Source organism: Jatropha curcas, chromosome 10 (assembly GCF_041381405.1).
Source record: "Jatropha curcas cultivar XTBG-Jc1 chromosome 10, XTBG_Jcur_1.0, whole genome shotgun sequence".
Lineage (NCBI taxonomy): Eukaryota > Viridiplantae > Streptophyta > Magnoliopsida > Malpighiales > Euphorbiaceae > Jatropha > Jatropha curcas.
Genome location: NC_143160.1, coordinates 15,623,854 through 15,645,710, shown reverse-complemented (window position 1 = coordinate 15,645,710; position 21,857 = coordinate 15,623,854). Strand labels below are relative to the sequence as shown.

The 21,857-nt window shown below is 35.0% G+C and overlaps 1 protein-coding gene across 5 annotated transcripts; it reads left to right on the top strand.

Annotated features, from left to right (window-relative positions):
• The first annotated feature begins 684 nt into the window (after positions 1–684).
• Positions 685–19,866, top strand: CHR4 (chromatin remodeling 4). Of its 5 annotated transcripts, XM_089726595.1 has the most exons (12): positions 686–1,206; positions 2,189–2,435; positions 3,885–3,986; positions 4,111–4,890; positions 5,400–5,507; positions 5,637–5,667; positions 5,791–8,408; positions 10,336–10,490; positions 14,897–15,011; positions 15,899–15,984; positions 16,661–17,318; positions 17,452–19,866. In XM_089726595.1, exons 2-12 carry the CDS (start codon positions 2,217–2,219, stop codon positions 19,501–19,503), a joined length of 6,924 nt encoding a protein of 2,307 aa, XP_089582721.1. In that variant the 5' UTR covers positions 686–1,206; positions 2,189–2,216; the 3' UTR covers positions 19,504–19,866. The 5 variants fall into 5 exon arrangements, with proteins under 5 accessions (XP_089582718.1, XP_089582720.1, XP_089582717.1 ...); XM_089726592.1 differs by having other exon boundaries at positions 685–990; positions 5,637–8,408; XM_089726594.1 differs by having other exon boundaries at positions 685–1,206; positions 5,403–5,507; positions 5,637–8,408.
• The last annotated feature ends 1,991 nt before the right edge of the window (positions 19,867–21,857 follow it).

The following is a 21,857-nucleotide window of genomic DNA, read 5'->3' as shown; positions in this document are numbered from 1 at the left end:
TTCACAAGAATTCTTTTTTGTTATTATTATTATTATTTTCAAACACCAAACCCTAATTTCATTTTAAAAAGTGTAAGAACTCTCAAATTTTTATTTGAGTGTGATTGTCAAAAGTTTTAAATTAGTGTGCAAGTGTAACGAGCCTTAAAATTGAGAGAATAAGTATACACTAAGTTTTGAATATGATGCTATTTCCGTTTCACGTTTGTAACACTATTTTCAAAAACGCTTTTTTTAAATTTAGATGAACCAATTAATTTATAGCTTTTCGAAGACTTACTATTCATATCACTATTTCTTTCTAAAAGAATACATGTATTAGATCAAATTAAAGCAGAATTTTAAGTAATAAAATTTAGCATATATGCGTATGTGTTAAACATAAGAATTGAGCTATTGTAAATCCACACATTTTGTAATTTATTCTACATAACTTTTCATCCTTAGATGTCTTTGATCAATTTTCTAACAAGAAAAGAGTGTTAGATATTCGTTTAAGATAATTTAATAACTTAATAATTTAATAAATTACAAGTAGCAAATCAAGTAAATAATAACAATAATTATTCAAAAGATCCTCCATGTAGATATATAGATATGTGGGTTTTCATCTCCAAGTTCTATAAAATATAAACCAACAGAAAGCCATACAAAAAGCAGAAAATCAAAATCATGCTAAAAACAGTAACCTTCAAAAGCGGCCATTGTTGCTGGATGCTGCTTTCGTTCTTTCTTTCTTTCTTCTTCTTCTTCTTCTTCACTTTCTCAACTTCGAAGTTGGAGAAGAGGGAAAATGAGGGAAAAACCAAAGAGAAGAAAAAAAAAAAAAAAGGAAAAGGAGAATTTGGGGAACGTGTGCTCTGGTTTAGCCACGTGGCAAAATATCAGTGGTTGGGTACTTTTGAGGAAGGCTGCTTTCTTTCTCTCTCTCTCATGCGCTGCCATGTCAGAAGTGAAAACCCCGTCCTATGACCCCGGCGAATCCGTATCGTATGCTTTCTCTCTCTAAAAAACTCTCTCTATATTTATTTCCATTTGTTGGCGTGTGCGGATGTCTCCCTCTTTTCTCCCTTTCTCTCTCATATCTCATATCGTCTCTCTGCGTTCATGCCCTAATTTCTCTACATATCCGTCTTACTGGTTCCTCCCTCTCAATCTATCTTAGTATTGGAGAAAAGTTACAAACTTTGTTTTGATTTTTGATTGGTGAGCTTGTTTTCCTATCTGGGTACTGTTGTATGTCTTTGTTTTAGTTGTTCATTGATTTAAGTTTTGTGGGTTTTTCAATTTGTCAACTTGGAGCTAATTTTTCATGTGTTATGATGTCTGTACTGTGGTGATATTGCTTGATTTGAGAGATGTTGCTTTTACTTTCATTGGTTGATGCTGGATGGTTTGGGAATTCGTGGTGATTCGATAATTGGGCTTTTGATAGAATGGGGTTTTGGGTTTATGTTAGAAATGTGCATGATTGGTTAAGTTCTTCTGGTTTTAAATTTTCATTTTGGGACTAGTCCCGCTGATAGTAGAGGTATGTGCTGGACATTTGATAATTGTAATTGTTTAATTTAGATTGTTAAACTGATTGCATTGTAGAGCTTGTGGTTGCTTTGTTTATTATTGATGTTTATAGTTGGTTGTTGGTGTGTCGGTATTTTGTATTTGTTTATTCCAGATGATTTAAATTGCTTTTCAGAAACATGGTATATCACTGGTATGTCGTGCCAAGGTCAATTTACATGTCGAAGGTGATAGTTGAAGTCAATAAGTTTGATTGGTTTTGGTATGTAATCATGAATCTATTGCCTAGTATCAGAAACTAAATTATGCTTGCTGTCATTAGCCTGATGTACATGCTGAAGCATTATTTTCAAATGCCAGTTTGTCTTTCAATTCTGAGCTCTTGTTGATTGTGCTAGCTATGACGTGTCCCTCATATCATCCTTAGATGGACTTGATTTTTGTAATGGTGTGTTATTCTTTCTGACTTTAAGTGGGATGTGTGTAATATGTAACACACTTATCATGTTCTATTTTGTTGTTTTTTGATGCCTGTTTTTGTTTATCCTAATTCCTTGATAATGTTGAAAGGGACATTGAGGTTTTTGCTTGTGTTTATCTTAGTTGTTATGAAGCCACTTTCCTGGGTCTCCTTCACTAACGCACTCTATGCTTGTGTCAATTTAAGGTGTGAATGTAATGCAGTGGATTGAGAGATGAAGGATAGTGGTTCCGCGGCTAGTAAAATGATAAACAGAAACTGGGTCTTGAAGCGCAAACGAAAAAAGCTTTTATATGGGCGAGTTCTTTCCAATGGTAAAGAAGAGAAGGTAGCATCCCCGGAATCTCCCAGGAATACTTCTGCTGCTAAACGCAAGCCAAAGAGTGAATTGAGTTCTGATATATCTTCATCCAAGAAAAAGGGAAATGATGGGGTGAGCTATTATTTGTTATTCTGTTTGGTAAACTTCTCCTTGTTTATCCTAAACTCCCATGATGAAAAGCTATTAATTGCAATTGTTAGTTCTTTATGATCCTTGTAATGAAGACTTTTATAATCTTTAAAATCTTTAAGAGGAAGCCCTGATGGTTGATAAAGATTTGATTTTAATGCTTCTGCTATACTGTGCTGGTATTGCCTCACCAATGTTTCCGTCACACTGCATAAACAAAATTTTGATCAAACTTGAGTTTAACCAGCAAAGTGATAATATTAAAACCTCCTCATCTGATCATATCCTCCAATCAGTGTTAGGAAAATTCTTAAATTAGCAAAGGCAATAAGTTCTATTCGTGTGTTTATCTATCTGCAAATAAATGTTTATTGCTTACTTTTTTTAATCAAAGAATCCTCTTTTCAGTTGCTAACAGCATTTCTTGGAATTGTCTGTTTTTGACCAGTCTGGGTTGTTCCCCATCTTAATTTTGATGCTAGCTTCCACATTTTGATCATTTTCAAGCATACTAATATGAAGATTGGACTATAAGGGTAACATGCGTGGAGTTGTTTGATTTGTCTCTTTGGTCAAGTCATCTATCTGCTTGCATAATTCCCATGTTGTACATCCTCTATATGTCGGATGTGGGGCTATGTAATTTTGCTTCTCAAATGTTTCCCTTTCTGTTTTGTATTTTACTTCTCGCAATGTTTCCTTTTTTGTTCTTATTACAAAGTACAATATTATAAAATAGTCAAAGACACGCAATCTGAATTGTACTGTGCAAGCCTTTACAAAACTAATAATGAAAACAATTCAATCAATAATCACTTTCAAGCACTCAAAAACTTAGTCCAATTACACCCAAAAGTTTTTGCTCTCAGCATGCTGTTCTATGTATAACACCCTGAACAAAACACTCTTGCATGCAAGTAAAACTTGCATGAACCTTCACAACTCAAGTTCGGCTTGTTTCTGTTGATTCACACACCTCACAATATTGGGCTGGGGCACACTCAACTCACATTACGCAGAAACTCACACCTATACATGTTTGTCTGTATGTAAGCTTACTTTGTGAGCTTATCAAGTCATGGACAGCAAAGATTGCAATAGTAGGCTTGACTGAAGTTCACATCACATTCTTCAAGAGTTCTTCTTTTTTCCTTCCTTTTTACTTAAGTTTCCAACGCTACAGTGAAATTTCGGGATGCATTTACTCTGTTTATTCTAATGTTTACACATTATGTAATGATCAAATCTTGTTAGTTAAGTTAGTGATGAATTTTTATAATTCATAATTGTGTGAGAATTGAGAATTAGATTTTTTTTAAAATCAATTAGATTTTTTTAAAAATCTTTTAGATTTTATTCCATGTTATAGATGTTTGTTATATTTTATGTGTCTGTTGCAATCTTGACTGTTTAGTCTTATCCTTTTCTCAGTATTACTATGAATGTGTGATCTGTGACCTTGGTGGCAACTTGTTGTGTTGTGATAGCTGCCCCCGAGTCTACCATCTTCAGTGCCTTGATCCACCTCTTAAGGTATGTCGTTTTATATTATTGTCTTACAGTAATTGACTTGTTCCCAAAATTCTGCAAGATTAATAATACTCATTGGATGTTATCCTCATATCCTAATTTTGATATTCTGATGCCTAACTTGAAGCGCATTCCAATGGGGAAGTGGCAATGCCCTAAGTGCTGCCAAAAAAGTGATCCGCTTAAGTCAATTACCCAACTGGATCCCATTTCCAAGCGGGCGAGAACAAAACTAATTGCAGCAAATTCGAAGACTGGAGTTAGATCGTCTGACAGTGACAAGGTATCCCAGCTCTTTGGAACCCCTATACTTTCCAAACGAAGATCCTCCAGCAAAGGGAAATCTGTGTTAACCTTTGGAGTTAAATCCTGTGTAAAGGAACCAGATTCTTCCTTGGATGTATCTAGTAGCACCAAGCCAAATGATCTGCCCCTTGGTGGTTTTATAGAGGGTACCTCATCATTTGTGAACATTGATAATGGAAAGCAACCCGACATGTCTCCTTCTATGTCACCTGATAAGAAGTCAATTTCTCTTGCTGAGGAAACTTCGTCTCATTCTAAACTTACAAAATCAGGGCCAAATGATGAAGCATCTGATGGGAAGCATGAGTTGTCTGGCAATAATGGATTGACAGTAAAGAAAATTGTTCTTGCAATTGGTGCTGCCACTAAGAAAGACAAAAAAAGAAAACATGAAGACATTGATGGGGACAGTGTAAAGAAGCATAAGACTGACAAGGGGAAATGTGCTTCTAAGAAACGGGGATCAAAAGCCAATAATACTACTCCTCCTGGAAGTAGTAAATTGCAGAAGAAACGGAAAAAATTGAGTAACGGGGGTTCTACATCTTTGTCGAAGAATGATGTTGGAACCAAGAATGTAGATTCGCGGGGAAAGAATGAGGTATCTTTTTCTTTGGATTATTTATGGTTTCTATTAGGTTCTGTTGGTTATTTCCTTTCCAAGCGGATTCCTTGGAAATTTCTTCTCAGAGCATAAAACACCTTGGTAGTTAGTGAAGTAGTGGTTGGTACAACGTATTCATTTGTGGACTTCCTCTGTCTTCATTCCATTGTTTTAACATTTTGCAACTCCTGCCCTTATTTTACATCTCATTTTTTATTGATTACCTAACTACATGAAATTTCTGTTATCCACTCTTAATTTGGGCGTATGCGGTGTATTAGTTGGAAGTTCAGTTTGCTCTTGATGATATTATTTTTGGCTTTTACTTTGGGCTGACTATTTTCCATTCATGCACCTAAATTTCATGTCTAGTGATCTTTGTCATCTTCAGGATATTATAAGTTTTGTTGCCATAGAATGCTATTATTGTCATTTCTAAGGCTTTTGTCAGGAAAGGAAAACTTTTCTGTATGATTATCACAATTTGATGCATTTTTTTTTATCAGAAGCTTCCTGAGGAACTTGTGCACCCATCAAATGAGTCATGTAAAGCTGGAGGTCATACAGATGAAACTCGAATATGCGATGATGTCGTTATCCCTGAACTTCTACAGGTCAATTAACTCCTACTGAAAAATTTCATAAAATTTATTCTATTTGTGTCTTTTATGAAGAATAGTGCTTTCATCTTGAGTTTGCAACTATTCACAGATTTTAATTTGCCATTTATCTTTAAATAACAGGTCGATCGAGTTTTGGGATGTCGAATTCAAGGTGATAATTCAAGTTCTTCACCTTCTGCATCTTTGATTGCTACAGATGACCTGCCTTCTGATGAATTGCTTATTCCAGAAACTCAAAATAGAGATGAAAATTCTAGTTGTGATATTGATTCAGATGTAGCAGTTGCTGAAAATCTTGCAGAGGGCTGTCCTGGCATCGACCAAATTTTTGACAGGGGTGAAAGCATGAAGAATGACATCAAAGTGGAAAAAATAAATGTATATAAAAGATCTGCCAGTAAAGATTGTAAAGGAGGAAATTTCAAGGATATAGTGGGGAAAGAGGACAAGGGTTCAGATTCTAAAAGGATGAATGTTGAAGACCAAAAAGAGTCTGCAGAAACTATAGATTCTCTAAAACAACCTGAAAAGGTGGTGACAGAGGATAATATTGATTTTTGTTTGAAAAGTCAAGATGTGGTTGCAGTTTCCAAGGATCATGAACCACATTTATCTCCTGAAATCAAAGTCAGAAAAGAAGCAGATGTTGAAATGAAAATGAGAAGTGAATGTGAAAATAAAGTTCCAGGGCCTGCCTCAACAGAACATACATGTGGTAATGGGGATACAATATCATATGAATTCTTAGTTAAGTGGATGGGGAAGTCTCATATACACAATAGTTGGATTTCTGAATCTCAGCTGAAAGTTCTTGCAAAGAGAAAACTGGAAAATTACAAGGCAAAGTATGGAACAGCGGTTTTAAATATATGTGAGGAAAAGTGGAAGCAGCCTCAGCGAGTAATTGCTCTACGTGCTTCCAGAGATGGTACACAGGAAGCTTTTGTAAAATGGAATGGCCTTCCTTATGATGAATGCACTTGGGAAAGACTGGATGAACCTGTTCTGTTAACATCTCGACATCTGATTGATCTGTTTGATCAGCTAGAACAGCAAACATTGGCAAAAGATTCTACAAAGAGTGATCTAAAAATGGGAAGAGTTGATGGTCATCAAAATGAGATTTGTACTCTCACAGAGCAACCTAAGGAGCTAAAAGGTGGTTCCTTGTTTCCCCATCAGCTTGAAGCATTGAATTGGCTGCGGAAATGCTGGTACAGATCAAAAAATGTGATCCTTGCTGATGAGATGGGGCTTGGGAAAACAGTATCTGCTTGTGCTTTTATTTCATCACTGTATTTTGAGTTCAAAGCTTCTTTGCCTTGTTTGGTCTTAGTTCCGCTTTCCACAATGCCTAACTGGGTTGCTGAGTTTGCACTGTGGGCTCCTAACTTAAATGTCGTGGAATATCATGGGTGTGCAAAAGCTAGGGCCATAATTCGCCAATACGAGTGGCATGGTAGTGATCCAAACGAGACTAATAAGAAAACTGCTGCTTATAAATTTAATGTTCTTTTAACTACATATGAAATGGTTCTTGCCGACTCCTCGCATTTACGTGGAGTTCCCTGGGAAGTTCTCGTGGTGGATGAGGGCCACCGTCTAAAGAATTCAGAGAGCAAGCTGTTTAGCTTGCTCAATACATTCTCTTTCCAACACCGTGTTCTCTTGACTGGAACCCCACTTCAAAATAACCTCGGTGAGATGTATAATTTACTTAATTTCTTGCAGCCAGCTTCATTCCCATCTCTATCTTCATTTGAGGAGAAATTTAATGATCTTACAACTGCGGAAAAAGTGGAGGAATTGAAAAAACTTGTTGCTCCCCATATGCTTCGACGGCTTAAAAAGGATGCCATGCAAAATATCCCTCCCAAGACTGAACGAATGGTTCCTGTTGAGTTAACTTCTATCCAAGCCGAATATTATCGTGCAATGTTAACAAAAAACTATCAGGTATTACGGAATATTGGAAAAGGTGTTGCCCAACAATCCATGCTAAACATTGTAATGCAGTTGAGAAAGATTTGCAATCATCCCTATCTCATACCAGGCACTGAGCCCGATTCTGGGTCACTAGAATTCCTTCATGAAATGCGAATAAAAGCTTCAGCCAAGCTGACTCTTTTGCATTCCATGCTAAAAGCATTCTATAAGGAAGGCCATAGAGTTCTTATTTTCTCACAGATGACCAAACTTCTAGATATACTTGAGGATTATTTGACTATAGAATTTGGTCCTAAAACTTATGAGAGAGTGGATGGATCTGTATCTGTCTGTGATCGTCAAACAGCAATATCTCGTTTCAACCAAGATAAAAGCCGATTTGTGTTTTTGTTATCAACGCGGTCTTGTGGCCTTGGAATTAATTTGGCAACAGCTGACACTGTCATCATTTATGATTCTGATTTCAATCCACATGCTGATATCCAAGCAATGAACCGGGCACATCGTATTGGACAGTCAAATAGGCTTTTGGTGTATCGACTCGTTGTTCGTGCTAGTGTTGAAGAACGCATCTTGCAGCTTGCTAAAAAGAAATTGATGCTTGACCAGCTTTTTGTTAATAAGTCTGGAACTCAGAAGGAAGTGGAAGATATTCTACGGTGGGGAACAGAGGAACTTTTTAGTGATTCTTCTAGCATCAATGGGAAAGATACTGGTGAAGGTAATAACAACAGAGACGACCTTGTAACAGATATAGAGCAAAAGCAGAGGAAAAGGAGTGGTGGCCTAGGGGATGTTTACAAGGATAAATGTACAGATGGTGGCAGCAAGATTGTCTGGGATGAAAATGCAATTGCAAAATTGCTTGACCGTTCAAATCTTCAGTCGGGGACAGCCGATGTTGCCGAAGTGGATTTTGAGAATGACATGCTTGGCTCTGTAAAGGTAATATATCATACTTGTGGAAATAATATGATGCATAACTTATTCATGAATTTCACTATGGCAAACTAACTATTTTTGTTGTCATATTTAACACGACCAAAGTAAAGCCAGCAGAGCATTGATGTATTACAGTTGGCAAAATTAGAGTCAAACCTCATTTTAGGTTGATATGAAAGCTAGCAATTTTAGATATGCAGATAGTAGGTGTTTTTAAGTGAGTATGTATATTATTAATTAAGTTATTAGGGGTGAAGGCACAGCTAGGCTTAAAGAGGGTTCTAAAGGCTAGGTGCAAGCCACAAGGGGCAAGCAAGCACCTACAGAGAGAATCAGAAGCAAAAGAATAAATTTTTCTAGAAAATTTCAAAAGTACATCTGACATTCACAACAAATTCAAAATATTAGCATGATGACAAACATTATATAAAATCCAAATCAAGGTAATAAAAGAAGGCATAATATTTGTTTATATTCAATTATTGGCATTGCAACCAATTCTTAAATTATGTCTTACAATTACAAACATCACTCTACCAAGATGGAAAACAAAATTTATACATGTGCAAACATCAAATATGTACGTAATAGTAGAGCTGGTCCAACTCTTATTTACTCAATATGGACAACTTTTTCTTTTTCCTTCTCTTGATGGAATTCTATTCTCCACCCTGAAGCCTGTCCTAGACTACAGTTGAGGAGCTAATATGTGTTTGCGAGAGAGAGCCCTTGGAGTAAGTTGGGAGGACAGATATGTGAGGCACTTGATTGTTGTAATATTTTAGTATTCAGTTCTATAATAAATTTTCTCGTAATATGTAATTGTGATAATGTTTTTCTCTAATTATTTTTCTATCAATTACTGAAAAATAACTGAATAACCAAATTGAAATATGTTTGGTTTGGTTAGGTTAGTTTTTTAGCATATGCAGTTCATTGCAATAAACTATTTAGGGGTGTAAACAAGTTTGATTAGTTTGGCAGTTCAGTTTGGTTAACTGAATTCTAAGTCCTGCCTGCTCCTATGGTTACTTTGATGGAATCTAGGCCATATCACTAAGTTTGTAACCGTTGAAATGTACTATTTCTTGAGCTCCATGCTGTCTACATCATTTGCCACATTTGCTTTTGTAATGGATTTGGCAGTTTCCTTGTATCGAAATGTTTGTTGGAATCGTCTGACTTGACTTGAATTTACTCCAGCTTGTCTAAAGCTGAATTTAGTGAAGTAGATATGTTAGCATCAATTCTGAGATGGTTGAATGGTTGCAATAGGAATTGCTTTATAGATGCTCCTCACTCGCTGCTAGTCACCACTATCTCAGAAATGTGTATGAGGTGAATCTGCTTATAAACGTTTAGGGGATACCTCTCTCTGTATTGAATTTTTCTCCTAACAATTTAGTGGTTAAAATTGAATATACTATCAATTTTAGAGGAATCTTGGTGTCGAATTTCATATTAAGCTCTTGTTTAATAGGAAAGGTTATCAATATTGGACTACAGGAACTCATAATGTTGTTTTCCAGATTTATTCCTTCCAGTGCAAGTTTGTGTTCTATCTTAATTCACTCATTCGAAAAATGTATTGATTCACTGCGAAGAAAATTATGGAAACCATATTTTGTCCTTTGATTTTCTTGGTCTTTCTCAAACTTTTCTTTATTTACCTGCCTCCACCCCTTTTTGCCATAAACTAGCCCTTTCAGAACTGTCTCTGGGTCTTGAGATGCTACTCATGGTTTTTAATGTATTTAGTGCAATTTTTTCCCTAATTTTGGTTGTGGATTTTGCTTCACTATTTTATTTATTTATTTATTTTTTCCAGCGTATATTTTTAGTGAATCATCTAACAAGGAATACAAAGAAATGAAATCCCGCTTTTGTTTTTTTTTTGGATAAAAAAATAACCCAATTTTCTCCCAAGCAGTCAGTGGAATGGAATGATGAAACAACAGAAGAGCAAGTTGGAGCCGAATCACCTTCTGTCATGGCTGATGATGTTTCCGGACAAAATCCCGAGAGGAAAGAGGATCCAATCACTGTAACTGAAGAAAATGAATGGGACAGGCTTCTGCGCTCAAGGTGAGGAGCTTTTACCTTTGGTCACAGTTTTTACACCTTCATGTATTTATTTTTCCTCAATTCACATACTGTAAAGAAGAAATTAAATTTATAATGTTATTTTGCCATGTGAGAAAGAAAAAATTGTTTCAGTCTGTGCCAACCTATTTGCAAGAGGGAAATCATTTATGAGGCAAAAATTTGAAGAAGTCTAAGGCAGCTTGTATATCCTCAATTTGCTGCCACTGACATGAAATTTCTTTTGACATCTTTTTAAATATTGATAGAACTATATCTTCAAGATTTTTTGTCCCATGATGGTTGATATAAATCTTCGAAAGGCATTGAGAAATGAAAGAGGCGATGCATATTGGTACTATAATAGTGACAAAATTATGAAATTGATACTTTTTGCTGAGATCTGACCATGTGGGATCGATGATAGCATTTTTTACTCTGACAACCCCAAGTATGGGGGTCGTAGATTAGTTACAGTAGCCACAAATGTGAGAACAATGCAGGGAGCAATGAGAGAATGCAAATGTCTTAAAATATTTAATATCTAGAAAATATTGGATGGTGCTTTTATCTTATGAAACATGTGGCTCATGCAGGTAATGGTATACGTTAAATTAGTTTTTTATTACTTCGACTCATACAGGCTGTCTATCACTAGACAATTGAATTACTGTGCTTCTCCAAACTTGGAGAAGCGTGGTAAGCGGAAGTTGCTCTTGACCTTTAATGCTTTAAAATTCTAGTAAACAATGGCAAGTATAGTTTTCTGAAGATCTTGATTTGACTTTGGAACCTGAGGGTATGTAAATATCTGTTTTTCTCCAATTTGACTTCCATGTATTTTCTAAATTAATTAAACATGGGATGTTTGTGAGGATAACCATGGTACAATAGTAAGGTTACACGAGTTTGATTTGATTTCATTGGTTTTAAGCATAGAAATAATTTCCAAAGCAAGGGGGGGATGGGAGGCTGGAGGCTGCATATAATTAATAACTCCTGAACCCCTGCCATATAGAAATTATCATGAATTGAGATGTCCTGTTGTTCATGGGATGCATCCCTTGTTTGGCAAGAAGGAAGAGAAAATAGGTTTAACTATAACTTTTAGAACTAAAAGAGAATTTGAAGAAATGACGCAGGGGAAGAATATAGGGCAATTAATTGTCAACAACTAGGCTAGAATAGGATGATTTTGGTTGGAACAAAATAACATATCGGTTTCAAAGAAACTCTTAGAATTAAAATTCTGAATTCATAGATAAAAAACAATATCCAAAACTACTTGTTGCTGTCCTATCTGTATTAGTTAGGAGAAATCCTAATTCTATAATGAAAGCATTCCTAATTAGCTAATATTCCTAGGCTGAATAGTATTTCTATTTAGCTAAATCCTAAATAAAGAAGGAAAATTGAAAGTTATTTCCTGATTAATTGACATTCTTTAATTTAATTAAGAATCCTAAACAAAGAAGGAAACTAAAAGAAAACTTCTTAATTAGTCTTGAATGCTCCTGCATCATTCTCCCCAGGTTTGAAGAGAACTCGGCTTCGACAAGAAAATCTTAGATATTTCAGCCATGAGAATAGGATCAATTTGTGCCAACTTCTCCTTAGAATACCACGTGCTTAAGGCTTTTGCAAGGGCAACCAACATCACAAGCCATTCAAATAATCTATCATTTTTTTGAGCAAGCAAAGCTGGTTCAACAAAAAGAATTTTTCGTGTTTGCACTAGCCTTCTTGCTTGAAGATGTATATTCAACTCCATGGACTACTTGCTTCAAACAATCTGCTTTTGGCAGTTTTATGCTATCAACATCCACGAGTAAATACTTTTGTGAAGAATAACAATCTTCCTTTGTTTTTCCACCTTCAATGTTCCAATCTTTTTGTTCTTCTATTTTAGGTGTAATAAGAACCTGCTGAATGGCAGTATTTTCTCCTTGGCTAGAAACTAGATTAATTTCTTGCTCTTCTCCATCATTATACACATCATAGATTGGTTCCATAAGGTCCTTGTTGCTTCCTTCACTGATTTGATCATCAAAATATGGAACTTCTTTCTCCTTTTCATTCTCCTTAGGATCATCAACATCTATCAATGTTGTTATTCCCCAATCTAAATAATATGCTGCATTTCTCCATGAAGATCAGCTACTTCAATCTTCATCCCTTCACCATGCAAATCAAGGGTGTGTAGTGACAAGTATTCCTAATTAGCTAATACTCCTAGACTGAATAGTATTCCTATTTAGCTAAATCCTAAATGAAGAAGGAAAATTGAAGTTATTTCCTGATTAATTGACATTCTTTAATTTAATTAAGAATCCTAAATAAAGAAGGAAACTAAAAGAAAATTTCTTAATTAGTCTTGAATTATCCTGCAGCAAGAAAGCTGAATTTAGAGTATTAAATTATGACCGATTGACAATGTCTATCAGAATTTTCTTATAGATCATTGTTAATAAATATTTGCTTTCCACTTAACAGATTGAAGAACATTCACTAACAACTATTGACAAATCAAGGCTTTTCTATGAAACAAAAATCAATAGTTAAATGTTCATGGGATTAGATAAAGTATTTCCACAAGATTTTGGTTTTCGTTAGATTAGATAAATTATTTCCACGATTTTAATTTTCGTTATATGGATTTTCTTACGCATAAATTATTTTCCTTTCCGTACGGAATCCAAATTTGCTAGCTTTTAGCTTGGTGGTCATAATAAGCCATGTTTCCTTTCTTTTGACACATTTTATCATTGAAGTCCAAAATTGAAGCTAATGAGACTGGAAAATTTATGGATTCTTTTGATTGAAAAGTATGTCATTTTTTAAATAAAAATTATTAATGCTTCATTAGGTTATTTGTAATATTAGGGTGGTTTTTATGGTTCTTATTTTTATTTTGAAAGCAAGAATTAAGTTATTGTAGTGGACAATGTTCGAAATCCGGCTATTATCACTTGTTTCATTGATGATTTTTTGGGAGCTTATAAGTTTGACGTACTTTATCTTTTTTGCTTTTATTTAATTGACGTTCAAATTTCTCTTTTAATTTATTTCTAGGAATAGGACACTGGTTTATATGGTTATAACTATATCTGTAATATTTTCCTACTGAGGGACGAATATATTTCGGAATTTCTAGCTTTGGTTTGTTGATTATATTTGGTGCCTCAGACTTGAATTTCTCTATCTTATTCTTTGTTCTTTATACAATTGTCCTCTTTCTTTACTAGCAAATTCCCTCAAAACCTAAACTCAGAGAGAATACTCAAACTTAAATTCCCACCTGAAACTTGGCAATCCTTATACTTAAGTTTCTGCTTCTGAGGTTATACAGAAACTCATTTCCCTAATTAACAAACTCAAAATTTAAAATGGAACCTTAATTTTAATTTTTCTCCCACAATACATTTTTTACATGATGTCTTGCATCATTTGTTTTGATAATGAAGAAAACATGATTTTAGTGGGCACAATGAACAATCAGTTTCACACTTTACCTTAAAGAAAAAGCTTACCTATTCAAGGATAGTAATATAATTTATATAATATTATTCATATAAGAACTTGAATGTAATACCTACGAAACATGAAATTGAACTTCAACGGTAGATGAAAAGTGGACAAAATGGTTGAAGCATTTTGGGTGAATCCTACTTAGTTAAGGCCATGCTTGTTCTAGATTGTATTTTCCAGTTTAATGAGTGAAATTCTATCAATTCCTTAGTCAGCTTGACCAATCATAAATGAGGTTAGAAGTACAAATTTATATTTTGTAATAAAAATGAAATTTAATTAATTAGAAACCCTTTTTCTCCATCTTCCCATTTTTTTTCTCCTCTGAACAATTAATGATTGGAACTAAACATGATCTACATTCGTGTTTTTAGAATTAATGGAATAAGATTCCGATTTAATGGTCTAAAAAATTGGGTCTATTACGCTATTTAAGCTTCATTAAATCTATGAAACGTGCTATAATTGCACAAGATTCCGGTTCTTGTCAGACTTAATTACTGTGATTTAACCTAAATCTTGTATGATTTACTAGGTTCTTAGATCGGAAAAGTTCAAAATGAGGAGGAAGCACTCATTCCTATTTCAATACCAAAATGGAATTTAATTATTCCTCTTTCTTCTCTCCACTCTCCCTTTTCTTCTCTTCAATGAACAATTTAAAACCAAGTACGATCTGAGTTTGTGTTTTTATATGGTAATACAGCTTGATGGAATATAATTCTGATTAATTTCGTAGCTACATTTGCATTCTATTGCTCTCAATTAAGCTTTATTAAATTTATGGAACATGCTCTGATTTTACGAACTTTCTGTTTTTGTCAGACTTTGAATGGAATTATTTACTCTAAAATCTTCTTGTATGGTTTACTGGGTTTTAGATGGGAGAAATATCAAAATGAGGAGGAAGCAGCTCTTGGTCGAGGAAAGCGCCTGAGGAAAGCTGTTTCTTACAGGGAAGCTTATGCTCCGCATCCGAGTGAAACATTGAGTGAGGTACAATTTATTTGCTTCCGCTGTAAGAACAAATCACTTACCTAAGGCTATTAAAAATATTTTCTGTTGGATGAATTCTTTTTGCTAACGTCAGTTATGTCCCAATGAAGACTGGGCTAAAGGATCTCTAATGATGTCGGTTACAAAGTCAAAGCCATAAATTAATTTCTTTTTCTATACCACTTTTTTTCATTCCTTTGTTATAGCCCATTCCAGACTTTGGAATTCATATTCAGACACAAATAGAGCAGATTTTTTTTTTTTTATTAAAAAAATTCATTTTTTTGTATGTGCATTTTTTGTTCGTGAAATCCATGTCCTTCCTTGCACATTTGTATGCATGCATGCAACCAAACGCTCATGTTTCTTTTATAGTTTGTGATGATGAAATCTCCACTCGCATTTTATTTTCAATTCATTCAAGTATGAACATAAATTGCAAACTCCAGAAATAATTTATTTCAACTGCAAAAATTGTCAATAGCGGACTTGATTCTCATTCAAAAGCAGTTCCTTCAAGGTTTGTGGTGTTCATTTCCTCAAGTTAAGTGAGTGCTATATCTTTCTGAGGTTTGGTCCATGCAAGATTAGTGCGTGCCAAATATATGTTTCTTTCTTTTTCTCACAACTTTTCTCCTACCTTCACATTTCCAATTCCTTCAGTTTGAACGAGTCCCATAATTGCATTGCTTATAACAATAGCTTCTCTCACAAGTTACATAATAGTACCAACCCAGTGTTTTCGAAACGAACTCCTGCATGACATCTTCCAAATGGCATTGCAAATCCCTCAATTGTAACCTTCAAGGTTGCCATCCGTGACCATGTAATCTCTTGTTGTTTTAATTTTCTTATGATTGTAGTTCCATTTTTTTTTCGTGCTAAAGCAGAGTGCTGGTGAAGAGGAACGCGAGCCAGAGCCGGAGCCAGAGCGCGAATATACACCAGCTGGACGAGCTTTGAAAATGAAGTAGTAAGTCAAGTTTTGTTCAATTGTCAACATGAGCATGTTAACTTGAGACATCAATAGAGTGCTGATATTACAATTTCCTAAAGCAGTTGCTACCAGCAATTATCAGATGGACCGTATGTTTATGGAAAGAAGTTTCGATTATTCAGCATAAAACTGTAGTGAGATCTTGATGGCTGAAAAAATGTTGCACATGAGTGAAACAAATGAGATTAGAAAGAATGACAAAATAGTTCATATATTATTAGCTTACATTCAAAAATATTAAAAAATGCCTAACATAAGGGCTTCAGCTTGAATAAAAAAAAAATGAAAAAGGAAAAGGTAACATTAGTTTGAAGTTCCACAAATCAAAAGAAAGAAGAAATTTTATCAATTTAAAACCATAATCATTATAAACCCTTTTAAAAGATGTGGGTTAGCTAATGAAAGATTGATGGAACAACATTCATCCTTAAAATAAAGAATTTAGCTTGTGTAGGAAAAATATTAAATGAGAAAAATGTCATGCACATTGAATCAAAAAGCAAAATATTGTAGGGAATATTTAACTCTGATTGTAGATTGTGTAATTTACTTTTCTTTGCACAGTGCTAAACTTCGTGCTAGACAAAAACAAATATTGTAGGGAATGTTTAACTCTGATTGTAGATTGTGTAATTTACTTTTCTTTGCACAGTGCTAAACTTCGTGCTAGACAAAAACAACGGCTTGCGCAACGGAATGCTTTTGAAGAATACTGCCTCAATGACGGGGTTCCTATACCTGAGTCACATCCTCAATCTCATTGTCCACCCGCCAATGAGAGAGACAAGGATCGAGCGATGGAGTTGGTTCAAAATGTCAGAGAGAAGTCTTCAGTAATTGACTTGGAGGATAATAAATTCCCACAGCCATTTGATACATCAAAGACTAAGGCTGATTCAACCTTAAGGCTGGGTCGGATTGCAAAGCATAAAATGAGCAGTCATCTGGATCTCTCCGTTAATTCTCTTGGCCACCCTTCTGCTGAAGTCGTTCTTCCTAGTCACAAAAATCCGGGTGCAAACCCCACAAACTACAACTTGTTACCTGTTCTAGGTCTATGTGCTCCAAATGCTAATCAATTAGAGTCATCACACAGAAACTCTTCAAGATCTAATAATAGACTAAGCAAGCTAGCAACCAGACCTGACTTTCCATTTAGTCTGCCTCCTTCCTCTGGAGCTTCTCTTGAGACAGATGTAAAGTGTCAGGAGATTTCCCCAGACAAACTAAAATTTCAAGATGCACCTGCAGAAATCTTGCAACAGCACCACAAAAATAGTTTGTCAGATGGTTGGCTCCCATTTAGACAGGTACTCTCTCTTTATCTCCGTGCGCACACATGCCATAATCATGCATGCAGATGTATAGACTTTTCCAACTTCTATAAAATTGGAGCTTGCTCATGCAGATTGTTATACAATGTTATAATCTTTTCCTTTTCAGTGTCCTCCGCCTGTCCCACAAGGAAAGAGTTCTGATCGTTTCGAGAGTTATAGCTCAAGCTTTGCTGATTTCCAGGAAAAAATGTCGCTTCCGAATTTACCTTTTGATGAGAAGTTGAGGCCCAGATTCTCAGTTCCTGCTAAAAGCATGCCAATTGCACATGACTTATTGCCTAGCTTATCACTTGGGAGCAGACTTGAATCTGTAAATGACTCTGTGCAAGACCTTCCAGCGATGCCTTTGTTGCCCAATTTGAAATTCCCCTATCAGGATGCGCCAAGATATAATCAGGTAGACAAGGAGATGCCTCCCATGCTGGGTTTGGGTCAGATACCATCTGCCTATCCACCATTTCCTGAAAACCATAGAAGGGTTCTTGAAAACATAATGATGAGAACTGGGTCCGCATCAAATAGCTTGTATAGAAAGAAATCAAGGGCAGATGGCTGGGCTGAAGATGAACTTGATTTTCTTTGGATTGGAGTTCGTAGACATGGACGGGGTAATTGGGATGCCATGCTTAAAGACCCCAGGTTAAGATTCTCAAAGTATAAAGCTGCAGAAGATTTGGCAGCTAGGTGGGAGGAGGAACAGATGAAGATCTTGGATGCGCCTACATTCTCAGGGCCAAAGATGATTAAGCAGGCAAAATCCTCTAAAGCATCCATGTTCCCTGGTATTCCTGAAGGAATGATGGCACGGGCATTGCATGGCAGTAGACTTGTTGCACCACCAAAGTTCCAGGCCCATCTGACTGACATGAAACTGGGCTTTGGTGATCTGTCTACAAGCATGCCACATGAGCCATCAGATCAACTTGGTTTGCAAAATGAACATTTTGGCCCTATTCCAACTTGGAATCCCGACAAATTTCGTACAAATTTTGCTGGAGATTCTTGTGCTGGACCCTCTTCTTCAACTGTTTCTAGTGAAATGCCATTTCTGCTTAATTCTTTTGGAGCAAGCAACTTAGGCTCTCTAGGTTTAAATTGCTCTGGCAGCTTTGATTTACAGCGAAGAGAGGAGGAACAAGGCTTCATGAAGCATGGGAAGTTGCCGAGTCTTCTGGATAGATCATTAAATATATTGCGGGAGTCCCAAAATAATGTTGGAAATGGTGAGTCCAGTAGTTCAGCTTTGTTTCCAGAACAGAATAAGGAGCTAAACATTTCCCATTCAAAGGGGAAAGAAGTAGTTGGCAGCAGTTCTTCAAAGAACAAGCTACCTCATTGGCTTAGGGAAGCTGTAAGTACTCCTGCTAAACCGCCAGAACCTGACCTGCCACCAACTGTATCAGCAATAGCTCAATCAGTTCGTGTACTTTATGGAGAAAATAACCCGACAATTCCTCCTTTTATTATACCGGGTCCACCTCCATCCCAACCAAAGGATCCAAGACGAACTCTGAAGAAGAAAAAGAAGCGGAGATCACAAATGTTTAGGCAGTTCCCACAAGACATTGCGGGAAGCATGCAGTATCTTAAAAGCAGCATTCCTAGCAGCAATACAGCTTCATCGTCTGTTTCACTGGCTCCAACGTTTCAATCACCAGCACCTGTAATTCCTGGAACTTCGGGGCTTTCATGGAATGAATGTGAATCAAGTTCTCGTTTTCCTAATTTAAACATGATGCAGTCATTGGCATCATCTTCTTATTTAAACCTACCAAAGAAAACAACCATGGGATTGTCTCCATCTCCAGAAGTGCTTCAATTGGTAGCATCCTGTGTGGCTCCAGGCCCACATTTGCCATCTAGTTCAGGCATGACAAGCTCTAGCTTCCTTGAAAGCAAGCTTCCCTTATCAAAGTCTGATGACCAAGTAGGAGTTTCAGATTCACAAAATGCTGTACAGAAAAGTAAGGATACTGAGAGCTTGCCTCCTGAAGCACAGGTCACGCTTGCAGAAGATAAATCAAACCAACATGATAGTGGTGATTCTAGCAAGACACAGTCAGATCCTTCCCAGACAGAACAACCTGATGTAGAGGAGATATCGTCAGAGGGGACTCTATCAGATCATCCTGTCAGTGAGAATGAACCACAGCTGTAGTATCAGAATGAAATATGGAAACATTGTCATTCTTTCAGGCTATTAAGTCCCAGGTATTTTCAGTGATGCGCTCGAATTTTTGTAGGCATGATGTAATGAGTGATAATTAAGAGTACATAGGATCATGTAGGAGACATTTTGTGTAAAGTTACTGTTTAGATAAAATGAAAAATACATAGTGTTTTCTGTTTGGTGTTCTTTTGTATCCTTTTCCATTCAAAAACTGTTAGAACTGGTCTCCATTTTGAGCTTGACTGTATAGGTTTAAAAGGAAACTTGAATATTGGTGCCCCATCAGAATAGGTGTTGTAGGCCATCAAATGGGCAGTTATTGAAATAATCAAGTTAATCCATTACAGTTTCTGTTTGTTGTATGGCTCCTCGTGAGTCTTGCAGGCCATTATGCCCTAATTGGTTTTTTTTTTTTTTTTATTTTTTTATTTTTTTTTTCCTTCATAAAGAAAAACTGTTTTTGGTTTTTGTTCTATTTTAACAGGTGAAGAAAACGGATGAAATTTATGGTTTGTCTATGTTGCAACAATTTGTTTCTAATTAAATGGTATATGTCTTTTGCCAAAATGAGATAATTTTGCTGGGTTCAAACATAATTTTTCACTCACATTTTATTTTGGCCTTTTATTTTGACCAAAGGCATAGTTATTATGGAAATATAAAAAAACAGGATCATAATTAAATTCTGCAAAGTTCAAAGGGCCAGAAGGACAATCTCCAAAAGTATAGAGTGAAATTTTCGTATTAAGCCAATTGTATTTGCAAAATTAAGATCACAACAATAATAATGATTTCAAAGAAGCTCTAATGCCAGGAAATTTGGTCCATAGACATATAGCTAGAGATGCTGTTTTCATTTGTCTGCTTAATTAGGGACTTGACAGATTATCTGAACAATAAATATTTTATTTTGGTATGATAATTGAATGAATGGAATGTTTCTTACTTCCTTTTGTAGGCAGAAAGGATACTGTATTTTCATGAATGATGAGATGATGTTTGATTTATTAATTACAAGATCTTTTACCAGAAACAATGAATGGCTCCTTAACTATAGATTGCTCTTTTAAAAAAAAAAATTATTATTATATTAGGGAATAAAATATTTGCTAATTTATTATATTATTAAATGTAATTATGTTGACGTTTGGTCATTAATCACGGAATTTTGTGCCCCACATTAGATGTACAATATTATTGTTCTGTGTAATTTTTCTTGGAGATGGTAGCTCACTTGCACATGCATATCATATGGACGCCTTCTTTTCAAGAAAAAAGAAAATAAAAAAAAAGAAAAAGAAAAATAATTCCTCTGTCTCTCTCTCTGATAGATTCTTCTTTTCTGGCTAATAGTAATATTACAACTAGTACTTTTTCATTAATTAAATTATTGTTTCTGACTTAGTCAAACGTACTTTTTTGAATATAATACATCAGATTGAAACATTAATATATATGTTTTTTTACTTTTCTATAAGAGGTAATTAAAGAAATAATATTGTAATTAAAGAAATAATATTTATCAAATTGAAGGTAATTTTTTTATGGTAAAAAAAAGGTTAAAATACGATACTTTTACTCCCACTTGCCATTAGAAGAGAAAGATGATTGGCAATATTTCTTTATAAAAGGTTGTTATTCCCTACTAGCAAGTCAAATAACTTACTGCCAACTACACTCGTATGCTAGTTATGCACAATGAAATCTTTAACTCTTCCTAATACTCCAACTTTTGCATTTTAGATCAAATAATATAATCTAACAAATAGATTCCTTTTCTTAAAAGATCTCAATAATAAGATTTATCTATATATAAAAAAAGTTTCATATTTACCTTTTTAGCAGTGTTATTAAACTCGGCTCGGACATTGGATAAATGGGTTATTGGTTTAATCGATACATCAATAATTAAAAATATCAAAAAATCAGTTACGAGTCAGACTGTTTCAACCATAGATCAATTGGTTCAATCAATTTTCTTCTGTAAATGGTTTAAAAGCAAAATTAGTTCAGTTTTAAAATTAGTTAGCTAGTTCTCCGGGTTGACCCTTCAAGTTTGATAACTATAGTAAAAAATATTAAAAATTTAAATATTTATTCATTTTCGACAATTATATCTATCAAAGTAGATTCTAAGAGATAACAAAAATCCAATAAAACAAAAAATGTGTTCTTCCACAGATTTATAGATGTAACATAAACATTGGAGTTAATTAACTAATATTAACTAAGATTCAACTTCTTCCATAAGTTAATTATAATAAATCAACTAAAGAAAAAAGATATAATAATAAAGAAAAAAAAACTGTATTTAAGTATCTAGTGAGATGGAGAGACTAGTC